Consider the following 13,290-nt stretch of genomic DNA (forward strand, 5'->3'; position numbering starts at 1 on the left):
GTCTTTTTACACAAAACGAGTACGAACTAGACAACATTCCACATAATCTAAAAGATTTTGTTGAATTTCACACCATAACGGTGGACATCTAGAAAAAATCATGTCGGGTCCCTGGGTCCCGGTCGACCCGTCGGATAGACCCGTGGGTTCTCGAGTCCACAAAAACAAGACCTGAAACCAACCAATGCAAAACCGGGTCCGAGTCCAGGTGGTTCGGAGCGGGGCAGGTCCAAACCCGAGTTGGGTCCGGGACGGGTCAAACCCGGCCCATGGCCATGTCTAGCCATAAGTTACCCAAAATAAAATTAAAAAAAGGACAAATGCACTTCACCCCTACATTTTTTTCATTTTCGCACTTCCCCCCTAAAAATCCAAAAACTGGATAATCCCCCTTCAAAATATTATTTTGATTACACTTTGCCCCGAAAGCCAATTTTTAGTGGGCATCGTACAACGAAATAACATTTCAAAGGGACAGTGTGCAAAAACATAGTGTTCTCAAGGGATAACGTGCAACAGAAATAACATATAAAGGGGCAATGTGCAGCAAAAATATCAAATACCGATGAATAATCCATCGAAATTTTGTTATCGGTGCAACGTGCAACAACAATAACATTACATTCACTTTTTAAAATTTTGAGTGGGTAAAGTGCGAAAATTGGAAATTTTTAGGGTGTGCAATTTGCCCTTAAAAAAAAAAAAAAAAAAAAAAAAAAAAAAAAAAAAAAAGAAAAAAAGCAAACATCCACAACCATTGAAGATGGAATAGGGGCAAAAGGCAAAAACATGTGGACACCTTTTCAAGTTGGCATCATCTCCATATATTCCTCACACTCTCTCTTCACCAAGATTACATTCCCTTTTATAATTTAATCAAGAAAAGCAAATCCCACCAATTTTCATGGATCCCTTTTCATAAAAATCAAACAGGAAACTATTAAAAGCAAAATTTCATTTTTCATTTATTTTATTTTTCGTTAATTTTATTTATTAATTTTTATTTTTTTGGACATTAAAAAAAAAAAATGTCACTGACAATCAAGCTACAGCATGTTGTGAACAACACACATGTCAATCCCACCACCACCACCGCCACCGCAATCAAGAAAACCCGCTCCGCCACCAAATTCCACTCCAGACCCATTTACCACACCAACCCACTATCCCCACTCGCGCTCACTCGCACCAGAAAGATTCAATCTTTACCAACTTCCTCGAGAAACCCTAAAATGGTGGTGAAGAGTTCTCTGATAGATCCCGACGGCGGGTCGCTGGTGGATCTCGCCGTGCCGGAGGGGAAACGGGCGGAGAGAATTGCGGCGGCGGAGGGAATGCCGAAGGTGAAACTGACGAGGATCGATCTCGAGTGGGTGCACGTGATTGGGGAGGGGTGGGCCAGCCCGCTGAAGGGGTTCATGAGGGAAGATGAGTATTTGCAGAGCCTGCATTTCAATTGCTTGAGGATGAAGGATGGCAGTCTCGTAAATATGTCGCTGCCGATTGTTTTGGGCGTTGACGATGGTGTTAAGGAGGAGATTGGCGGTTCTGACAGCGTTGCCCTTGTTGGGCCCGGTGGTGATTTGGTCGCCATTCTTACCAGGTTCTTGTCTCTGTGTGTCTGTGTGTGTTTTTTTAGGTGTTTGAGTGTGTGAAAAAATTTGTTTGTGGCTTTTTTTTTCTTTCATGAATTTTAAATTCTTTTGGGTTCAGTTTTCAGGGTGTTTGTGGTGATTATAATATTATTATTAAATTACTGTGCTGTCATGAATAAAAAAATATTAAAATAATGCAGCTTGTGAAATATGTGTGTCAGACTCAGGAACAAGATTAGTTTCCTGATTAAGCAAGTAGGTTAGGCCTAATTTATTGGGGGTTTCTTTAATCATTTTATCCTCTTTTAAAGAGAATTTTATCACCACCAGTCACATGTGTGCAACTTTTTTTATTATATAAATTGTGAATTTGATTAAATAACTATTCACGAAGCATACATATACATGGGTGTGCATGTGTATTATGTGTAGATCTACGGTACAAACACACGCAGTTAGCTAGATGTAACATCTAATTTTTATTCTTTGTATTTCTTAATTTGTGTTAAAAATGGTAAAGAAAGGGTTTTTATTCCTAGTTGAAAAGTTGCCGGAAAAACAAGTTATAGGTGCAAGAATGGTTTCCCTGTGTACCAAAGGAAGAAATAACATTCAAAAGTACTTCTTGGTTTATATTATTATTTAGGGCAACCTTTGAATTAAGGTTAAATTATGAAAAAACCCAACCCCTCTTGTTTGGATAATTACAACCACCTTCTTAACTATAAATCTTCTTACACGTCCACTCTTCCACTCTTATAGTGTCAAATTCAATATATTTTTTTTAGGTTTCGTGGAATGTTCTCTAGTTTGTACTCGTTTTGTGCAAAAAATGCAATTTTTGATACACTAATATGTACAAGTCAATAGACACATTTTATATGATCATCTTGTTTCAAAATGTGGAGCTCGAATGGGGTAAAACGGGTATATCATGCACATAATTTAGAAGATTACACTAAATTTGACACCGCAAGGGTGGACGTATAAGAAGATTCATAGTTGAGGGGTTGGTTGTAATTACCCAAACGTGAAGAGTTTTTTCGTAATTTAACCCGTAATTTATCCTATTATTATTTATGGATTACACTTCAAATCTACCCTTTATTACTTTCGTCAATCAGAATTGTGGCCTAGTGATACTTCCTCGTTCGATAAGCTAATAAATATATTTATCCCTTATAGTTTGAACTCTTTTTAGGCGAATCTAGTGTATAATTTGATGAAACTGCATTTCAAACTAAAACAATTTATCAGCATAGTACTTTTGAATTCTAGAAATATCGTATGTAATATCTTCGGAAAGTTTCTGTTTAGTGGTAAATTCGAGTGCTATAAAAACACATTTTTTCCCTCAATTATTTCAGCATTACTTACGAACATTCTAGCATTCCCTGTTTCCGGTACTATTATTCTGGAACGATCGATAATGCTAGAGCGTACTCTCGGTTCTCGTAATAGTAGGAACACTACCAATGAGACTATCGTCCCTTCTAATCAAGAATCCCAATAATATATCTTTCGTTTTACCTATAGTACACATTCTTAAAACCATTCATTTATTTTATGCAGCATTGAAATATTCAAGCACAACAAAGAAGAAAGAATTGCGAGAACGTGGGGGACCACAGCTCCAGGATTGCCGTACGTCGACGAGGCCATTGCTCAAACCGGAAATTGGCTCGTAGGTGGAGATTTAGAAGTGATAAATCCTATCAAATACAACGATGGTCTCGATAACTACAGGCTGTCACCTAAACAACTTCGTGAGGAGTTCGACAAACGCGAAGCGGACGCAGTGTTTGCTTTTCAGCTGAGGAATCCCGTGCACAACGGCCACGCTTTGCTCATGAACGACACTCGTAAGAGGCTTCTGGATATGGGTTATAAGAATCCGATTCTCTTGCTCCATCCTTTGGGAGGTTTCACTAAGGCCGACGATGTGCCGCTCGATGTTCGCATGGAACAGCATAGCAAGGTTTTTCTTAATGATTTTAAAAATTGCTTTATTGCGAAAATGTCGACTTTTTTTTAATGATATGGCATGGTTATATATGCTCGATAAAAGCAATTTGTCTCGATTCTTGTGAAAGAAATACAGTTAAAAATGAAATCAAGAAAAGTATATGCCAACTGAGAAGTTTCCTCTTGAAATACTATAAAACGTAACATATACTTGAACGCACGTGCTTTTCAGTGCGATTTTTCTCGTATTTGCTGATCTGGATGATAAAAATAGTTGATTAGTGGAAATTCTTGAAAAAAAAAATGTGACTAAGATGTGATTGAATTGCTTCGTTTTATGTACTATAGCCATAACTAGTCTAATTTCAAGTTTCTTGATTCTCAAAAAAGGTGCTCGAAGATGGGATTCTTGATCCCGAAACTACAATTGTGGCTATTTTCCCTTCACCAATGCTTTACGCGGGACCCACCGAAGTGCAGTGGCATGCAAAGGCGCGACTAAATGCCGGTGCAAATTTCTACATCGTGGGCCGCGACCCAGCTGGCATGGCCCACCCGACAGAGAAACGGGACTTGTATGATCCGGATCATGGTAAGAAGGTTCTAAGCATGGCACCTGGTCTCGAAAAGCTGAATATTCTGCCATTTAGGGTAAGTGGCAATAATAATATTAACCCTAAGCTCGGTTTATTTACAATGACACGTGCATAAAGGGTTTAGAGCGGTTATAGATGAAAAAAACTTTTTTTAATTTTTTTCTTGATAATAATATATAGGTGGCTGCCTATGACACTGTGGCAAAGAAGATGGCGTTTTTCGAACCTTCTCGTGCGAAAGATTTCCTCTTCATATCTGGAACTAAGGTACGTCTATATTTTTCGAAGTGAAGATATTTTTTCGGAAAAAAATGGTGGTTAAAATAATGCGTAAAGATTACCGAATGAATGACCAAGTTTTTTCGAATGTGCACTATTATTGTAGATGAGGACTTACGCAAGAACTGGTGAAAACCCTCCAGACGGTTTTATGTGTCCCGGTGGATGGCAAGTGTTGGTCAAATACTACGAGAGCTTGCAGGCAGAGGATTCTCCAACGAAGCAAACTGTGAATGCGTAAGATATGACCATTTTTTTTAATGAAGTCGAATGCAAGTGCAATTAGGAGATATTTTACGAGAATCAGAAATTTTGCACGTGGTAATTTCAGAGTCGAGTTTTTTACATTAGTCAAAACTAAATTTTGACTATCTAGTTTCTTATTCATTGTTTTCCTTGGCTCTTTTTTTTTTTTTTTAATTTGTGGGTTCAGTTCATCAAATTATAGCTATGGAATTTTTTCACACAACCATGTTTTCGTGCAATAACATGCAAACTACACGAGTAGTGTACTGCCATTTTATTGATATTGAATTACTTTCTATTATCTCCTTCAGAAAATAAAAGGACTTCACAATGTTCGAAAACCTGCGATATTTTCGAGGTGTGACAAAACCTCAAGAAACATATGCATACTCAAATTTCAAAAAAGAGAAGAAAAAAAAATGAAGTTAATAAATTTTGCTGTCTACAAAAGCTTGTATTGATGGTTCTCTTCCAAGAAAATCAGACAGCATCTCAAGAGGATCTTTTGCGCCCCCAGGAGCCAATACCTGTTAGAATACAATTAATTTCGGAATTATCAAGAACCAAACACGAAGAATTTGCACTGTAAAATACTATGTTTGATCTCGAAAAAAGAAGAAAGTAAAACGTGTACCGTGTTCCTGAAATGCATGCCGGCATTCTGGTTAAATAAGTCGTCGCGGAACTTTGTGGTAAATATATCAGCAGCAAAAACCTATACAACGATAAATTACGGAATACAGGATAAAGCACCCCCATATTATAAGTATTAGCGTAACAAGAAATACTATGTCACAAACCTCACTCCATATTCGACTGTAGCAAGTAGCTTCATAGCCAATCACAGTCCGAGGAAAACACGAAGCTGGATTTGTTCCTTCTAACATCGGCAGTCCTAACATAATCTGCCGGTGGAAGAGAGATAATTAAGTGTGTGTGTGTGTGTGTGTGTGTGTGTGTGTGTGTGTGTGTGTGTGTGTGTGTGTGTGTGTGTGTGTGTGTGTGTGTGTGTGTCGAAGAATACCTTTGAATGGAGATGGTTGAACAGCCCAATCATGTCTACATTTTCATTGGAATGTATGATTTGATCGAAAAGACCTGATAATATGAGTAACTAATGTCACAAAAGCTTGTGTGGAACTAAAATTGCCAGCTTGAAATACTCAGAGATCCGGTTCGGAAAAAAGGAACGAGAAGCAAAATCGATGTTCCATGAGAAGACTTACAATAAAGAATCTCCTGTTTCAATTTGAGTGCTGAGAAAGAACACCGCCATCTCTTGAGCGATTTACATGTCTCGTCATCGATAGGCTTTGTGATATCCTGACAATTTCACCAAGAAAAATATGAAAATCTTAATAAATAAATAAAAAATCAGTCTTAAATTTGACACCGTCTTTCACTTAAACTATAACTGAAAGAACAAACACCGGAATCAATTACCTGATGAAAACCGGAGATCAGTTTCAGAGAGCTGCTTTCGTAACACCTAAGCGAAAAAATTGCAATTAGTGTCTCATATACAATGAGAAAACTTAAAAAAAAAATGAAATTATACACATACCAGTTCTCCAATAAAAGAGAGGGGATCTCAACAAAGTCGGGGTCCAATCGTAAGCCAGAAAATCTAGCAAACGGTGCACGATTGCAAATATGATGGACCTAAAAGTCATCACAATAGTTTCTTAATTCAAAATTTTGGTCGTACGAACTTATCACAAGAAATCATTATGAATTTCTGTTCCAATAATCAGGGGTTGTCTGAAAGAATCATACCACATGCCCAAATTCGTGGAATAAATTTACTACTTCGGAGAATCTCATCAATCCAGGATTTCCATCAACTTCCTTTTGCAGTTGAGAAATAAGTAAAGCCACTGGAATCTGGTGATGACAATTTGATTTTAGGCCAAACTTGATACAAATATTGCTACATAATTATAGACATGTATATATATATATATATATATATATATATATATATATATGAGAACTTCGGTAAATCCACATATGATGCAATCACCTGTCTTGAACTGTTAATCGACGAACCATTTTGAAGAGCCACGACACAGGTGTGGCCATATTTCCCTCCCCTGTTCAAATACAAGAAACGGTTCGATCGGATTTCTCACACCTTAACAATGAATTCAACTTAATAAATAAATAAAGGGAAAAAGTGAACCTGCTATAAATATCAAGATAAAAATAGCCCATGTGTTCACCGGAGCTCAAGTCAAAAACTGAATAAAGTTGCACGTCTTGATGCCAAACTTCAGCATCTGCTACTTGCTCGAATCTTAAGCCTGCAATAATCAGAGAAAATCGGAACATAAGATACCATGTGATAAACATGAGTGAACAGATGTATGTAGTTCCGTAAAAGCGTGCAAAAGGATTACCGAATAGGTCTTGGCATACTTTGAAGATCCCAGATAAAACTAAAGTGATGGGGAAGTACTGTTTGACGAGTCCAAAATCGAGATCGAACTGTTGTTCTTTGATCATCTTGACATAGTACGGTAGGTCTTCAACTCCAAAGGGAAATTCTCCCTCCTCTTTTCTCTACAAGATAACAAAGTTCCGAAAAGATATTCCGTCTCGTTAAGAAGATAAAAATGGGACTTGTGCTAAAAGGAATTTTTTTAATTGAACAAGGGAGAAGAAGCGGAATATGCCAACCTTCAATTCTTTTAACAGAGAAAGTTCCTTCAATGCTGATTCAGTTAAGCTTGCGGATATCTTCTCTAAGAACTCAAACACCTAAAGAAACGGAAGCAATTTTTTCATAATAAACAAATTCATAAAGGCAATGTCTGAATACAAATTCAAAGTGCATGAAGCCTGATATCTGATTAATCATGCAAATTTTAAGGTCGTTATAGTGATAACTATTTATCGAACTTCATACGAGAAAAAAGGAAAAATATGCTGAGGAGCATTCAAATTTTTTTTTGGGAAATGAATTTATCAGGTCAGGAATTTATTGATATAAAACCAAGACAAACCTTCGCTGATGAGTTTGCCATCCTACGATCAGTAGCATATTCTGCATAGTTCAAGTAACCAAGCAATCTGGCAAGTTTGTGACGCAACTGAATCTGGAAGTACAAGAGCGAGACGAATATCAAACGACTAGACATAGGGTGCAAAAGAACAAAAAAATGCATTAGGCCATCTTACTTTGAAGACCAAATCAACAAAATCAGTACATTGATGACTCGAACTTTTTCTATCACAATTCATGGGTGTTAAAGAGGAAACCCTAAATAACACCTTAAACATACAATGTTCTACTTCCGACATCAGTTTCTTGAATCCCTCGCAAGATTTCCGATATCATTCCAGCTCAAAGTTTTGACGTAATTAAATAGTGCCGTATAGCTATAGTATTTCCTTAAGTATTGAACACAGACTAAGCAATATAACATGAACACAAAGTTCATGGTAGCTAAAAGAGCCACCGAAACATAGTAATTCAATTTTAAATATCATCAGTGCAAAAGAACTTCAGTAAGATGAAGGTTACACATGAAAAATGCAAGGCAAACTGAAACATATATGATATGCACACTTGATTATAGATTATAGATTGTTATTTATAAAATTACCAGCTTTTCCAATACAGAAAGGTTTACTTCGCATCTCCTCCCATAAGCCACAGCTACAGACTTTCTGGTTGACCCTACCTTCAGAATAACAGACTGATGAAGAACAAATAGTTGCATTGCAGTATAGTTCTACAGTACTAACAAAATACAGACACAAAAACTCTTATCTTCAGAACGACAGGGATTTATGAAGGAAAAAAGTCGCACTATATATTTGTAGTACAGTTTTACGTTGGCAACAGAATATAGAGACAAGTTCTACACACAGGAGTTATATGCTATGTTTAAACAAAAATAATACAATAAATAGTAGTAATAATTTGAAAAATAAAATTACAAAGACATACTTAGAGTAGCTACCAGAACAAATATTAGATTGTTGAAGTGGTATCTTGATCTTTATTCATATGCTTATGATTTCAAAATGTCAAAATAAAAACATAAACATAGACAATATTCTAGACATAATTAGAGTATTTAGTGGTAGGAATGTGCTTAGTGGGTCATTTAATATTTACTCTCTGCTTAAGAAGTCTTAGTTCTGTGGTATATTTTCACAGTCCAGTTATCTTCAAAGAGCATTTAGCTGCAAGCTATTCTAGTCGTAAATAATTTAATCATCTCTAACAATTTATAAACTTTTAGTATTACTCTCGTCATTGCAAGACCAACATACGGAGATCCAATTCTTTCCGATTTTGCATATGATAATAAGCTGTCCAAGTGTTCACTTTCCTAGTATATTTGCAAATATTAAGGTCAGATAACATCAGTTCTACTGCATGGATTGTTTTCTGGAATTCAAATTGCACAAAATGAAGTAGAATAAAAAGAACATAAATGAGAATTATCTTTCGAAATTTTTACCTTACATAACTCCAGGATAGGAGACACGTGATGACTTCTTAACACAACCTTGAAGTTACCATTTTCAGCTTTATCCAAACTCTGAAACATACAGATAACATTGAGCTACTCCACCGAACAGAATAGGCAGCAAAGAAAGTAATGCAGCTAGAGAAGTGTCCATTCAAGAAATTCAATTAAGAAACTCTTTTAAGCTAGAGAAAGCTTGAAAGTACTTTGTGTGCATTTATTACTCACACACTAGATCCATACACATGGACAAATATGAACAGCATTAATTTCTGTGTTATAATAACAGGAAATGAGATAAAAAATTTAAAAAAAATTAAAAAAAAAAAACCCGGAGGAAGAAATTAAGGATGTAATTCTAGACTGACTATTGAAATCAAAATGCAAATAAACTATAGTGATAGAGTTGAAGAATATCTGCAACCTTGAGGAATTCTGGAGGCAAACCAACTAGCTCTGTTTCATTGAAAATAAGAAATGTCGTATCGTCATTCAGATTTCGGATGTATCGCATACTTAGCTCATCTATTTGAGCATTCAAACGTAGCAATTCCTCCCTTTTTGTCGAGGTAAGATTCAATCCATTCCGTTCAAACTCTTGAACCTGTCACTAAACATTACAAATCAAGACTTGGCTAATAAACAATGTCGAATAAAAACATCAATAGGAAAAATAAAAGAAAAACATTTTCACGAGCCAGGAATCTAACATGTCTCTTGTTGTTTGCTACAGTTTCTCTACATCATGTAGTATTATAAAATGAAGAAGATATAATTAACTAAAATATATATATTGCCTTATCGAATAATGATTTGAACACAATTTTACAAAATAGGATGTATTAACTGCAAGGGAGAAGCTGATGAAAATCTATAAAATGAGATTACGAGAAAAAAAAATCACAAATCTGCAACTATTTGCACCTGAATCCTTTGAAGCTGTAAAGAGTACTGCTCTCAAGAATTAAGTTACGCGAACCTCAGTCGCCAGACCAAATGAACAACATTAAATGATAATATTTTCTTACAGGTCCGTACCAAATTATTAGCAAAACGCTTGACTTCAGAGTTCATCCAATCCCCCCGTGCCGCGAAAGCTTTGACAACACGGTAAACATCTTCACGCTTACTGTACGATTTGTATGAAAAGAGACAATATTAGGATTCAACAACTGCAATGTCAAAGGAAACCAACAAAATATTTGTGAACATCCAAACAATTATAAAAAAGTACAAATTTCCCAGATATACTGCTTCTCAACCAAACCAATCATCAAAATCCAATATATTCCTACAAGTCCTATAATAGATTACAATATAGATAATAGATGTGATACTTATAATTGAGTTCAATAGCAGATATATCCTGATTCCTGAACACCAATTCCTACTAAAACCAATTCTTATATGTTTATATATATATAACTCTTGTAAATAGTTGCATCTGCAAATCCGTATTCTTGGCACTATCTAATTATAAAATCAATCAAGTATAAATTTCCCAGTTATACTGCTTCTCAACCAAACCAATCATCAAAATCCAATATATTCCTATAAGTCCTATAATAGATTACAATATAGATAACAGATGTGATACTTATACTTGAGTTCGATACCAGATATATCCTGATTCCTAAACACAAATTCGTACTAAAACCAATTCTTATATGTTATCTGTATAACTCTTGTAAAGTGTTGCATATCTGCAAATCCTTATTCTTGGCACTAACTAATTACAAAGTCAATCATTTAACTTGTAGCATTGTTCCACTTCCATAAAATTTTCTTGGAAATATGTAGTGCTATACAGTTTATATCCTCAAATAGTGTAGTCCCCAAGACAAAAAGGATGATTTTAATTTCTGATTTTTTTTTCTTTCGCCTTCTGTTAAGATACATTTGAAAGTACATACAAGTCCATGGCTAAACATTCCAAGCACAGAGAATGAAAAGAGAAATACAAAACTAAAGTAAAACCTGCATCTAGAAACATGAGCATCAATTCTTCGCTCAGCTTCAATGCTTGCTTTACAAATATCTTCAGAAGCCGATACCAACTTTGGAAATGCACAAGACTGTACCAGAGGAAATTGATGTGCTTCTAATTCCGCTAATGGTAGTATTGTATTGGCATAAGTTACCTGTGAGCAAAACTTATATTAGACTTCATGTGGTTGGAGGTTGCATGTGGGGTTCATTAAGGCTCTGTTTGGATTGTGGATTTCAAAATGAAGAAAAGTAAAAGTGTAAAGGGAAATGAAATCGAAGAATTTCAAAATCATAAGTATGTTCGGTTTCAAATTTTCCTTGTGTCTAATTTTTTTCCCACTTTCTCCTCTAAATAACTTTGCACATTATTCTACATTCCAACCAAACAGGACAAACATTCTACCTAATTTTTTCATTTTTTTACACATTGTTTTCGATGAACCAAACAGAGCCTAACTTTTAATTCATGGTTAAATTAAACCCTCCTACTGCAAACGTCAGTTTCACTCATCAAGATGCATGTACTAAACGAGCATGTGGCCCGATTTAAGCTCTAGTCAAAAAATGAAAAAAAAATGTGCAAATATATCTGAAAACGAATCAAACATCATTCTTGTTTTATCCTTATCGTGTCTAACACTATAATACCTTGTCAAGTGGAACTGAAGCAACTGCATCATGAACCTCCTTAGATTTTGCAACTATGTGGTCTGCTAACCTCAGTATTTCAGAAGCCGATAAATTTATCCGTACATTCGATCCCGGAACTGCTGTAATTTAAACATAACAAATCAGCAACTCGAAATTTCAAAAAAAAAATAACATCAAACACACGTCCGCCTCAAATAAATTTATTATTTGAAATAACATGATATTACAGTTAAACCCAACTCGGATCTCTGCATTTTCCACTAAACCGAAATTAACAACATTGGAGAAAAAAAAATGCTGAAACCCCTGAAAACAAAAAAAAAAATAACGTGTATATATCTTCAAGCCAAATTCTCTTGAGATGAAAATACATACATACATTGCAATAACTTATTTCTATGCACCAAAAATTAATTTATCATTAGAACCTTTTTTTTTTATGGTAAACAGACGACTGGCTCTCTAAATTTACCCAATTATTTCTACACATAGAACTTAACAATAACCAAATTTCACTCATCAAGCAAAAATCCATGAACATACAGACATATACAAATGCAAGCTAGGGTGTGTGTGTGTGTGTGTGTGCGCGCGCGCGCGCATTATATACCTTTTCTTTTGCGATTGTTTAAATGGGCGTTGACAGCAGAAGCGGCAAAATTGACCGCCACGGCGAGAAGAGCGGCGGCTCCGGTGAGAGCTAAAACATTTCTTCTCTTCCGCTCATTCTCCATTTTTGAATTTGAATTTTTCCCTAAATTTTCTCCTAAATTACACTGTGTCTACTATTTAGCTGTAGTTTGAGGGAAGGAAAGGGACGGCAAATGCGAGGGAAATAAGGGCGGATTTTCAGAATATGTAATTGATATTTCACCAAATACTTAATTTTAAATTCACTGATTTTATTAGTGAGAATTACACTTTTGGTCCCTCGTGTTTGGCCGTATTACATTTTTGGTCCCATTGTTACAAAGTGAACAAAGTTCACGTTCAATTTTAAATGCTTATAGTCCTCGCCATTACATGTCCGTTTACGAGTAACATAAAAAACTATTTTGGGGCCAAAATTGAAATTTTAAAAAAAATTCGGGCTGGAAAATAATTAGAAATTTAAAATATACTACTTATAATTAAATTTTTAATAATATTAAATATAAATGATTTTTTTTTAATTAATTTCTTTGTTTATTATTAAAAATTTATAAGTAGTATAATTAAAAATAATATTAATATAATTTAAAATAATGTGTTTAGCTATTTTTTTATTATAAAAATTAATTATAAGTAGTATAATTATAATAATATTAAGTATGATTAAAAATAATTTGTTTAGTTAATTTTTATTATTATTAAAAATTTAACTTTAAGTATTAAATTTTTTATTTTTTTTCAGCCCCAAAAAAATTTAAAATTTCAATTTTGGCCCCAAAATAGTGTATTCATTACTTGCTAACGAGCATGTAACGGTGGGGACCAAAAGTGTGT

General features: G+C 35.0%; 2 protein-coding genes across 3 annotated transcripts; one reads left to right on the plus strand and one right to left on the minus strand.

Moving 5' to 3' along the window:
* Positions 1-736: 736 nt before the first annotated feature.
* Positions 737-4,960, plus strand: LOC105970920 (ATP sulfurylase 2). Its single transcript, XM_012995740.2, has 5 exons — positions 737-1,603; positions 3,168-3,573; positions 3,951-4,211; positions 4,337-4,423; positions 4,542-4,960. Exons 1-5 carry the CDS (start codon positions 1,029-1,031, stop codon positions 4,674-4,676), a joined length of 1,464 nt encoding a protein of 487 aa, XP_012851194.2. The 5' UTR covers positions 737-1,028; the 3' UTR covers positions 4,677-4,960.
* LOC105970919 (Zincin-like metalloproteases family protein) lies at positions 4,910-12,669 on the minus strand. Of its 2 annotated transcripts, none has more exons than XM_012995738.2 (20): positions 12,416-12,669; positions 11,803-11,924; positions 11,143-11,306; positions 10,204-10,294; positions 9,590-9,769; positions 9,157-9,237; positions 8,290-8,367; positions 7,687-7,779; positions 7,361-7,441; positions 7,081-7,243; positions 6,864-6,984; positions 6,705-6,774; positions 6,458-6,565; positions 6,246-6,343; positions 6,125-6,170; positions 5,908-6,004; positions 5,706-5,779; positions 5,482-5,586; positions 5,316-5,396; positions 4,910-5,208 (listed from the first exon to the last, which is right to left on the minus strand). In XM_012995738.2, exons 1-20 carry the CDS (start codon positions 12,537-12,539, stop codon positions 5,107-5,109), a joined length of 2,079 nt encoding a protein of 692 aa, XP_012851192.2. In that variant the 5' UTR covers positions 12,540-12,669; the 3' UTR covers positions 4,910-5,106. The 2 variants fall into 2 exon arrangements, with proteins under 2 accessions (XP_012851192.2, XP_012851193.2); XM_012995739.2 differs by having other exon boundaries at positions 11,803-11,921; positions 12,416-12,661.
* Positions 12,670-13,290: the final 621 nt, after the last annotated feature.

Source organism: Erythranthe guttata, chromosome 11, assembly GCF_056151865.1.
Source record: "Erythranthe guttata isolate IM_541 chromosome 11, IM_541, whole genome shotgun sequence".
In the NCBI taxonomy this organism is placed as follows: Eukaryota; Viridiplantae; Streptophyta; class Magnoliopsida; order Lamiales; family Phrymaceae; genus Erythranthe; species Erythranthe guttata.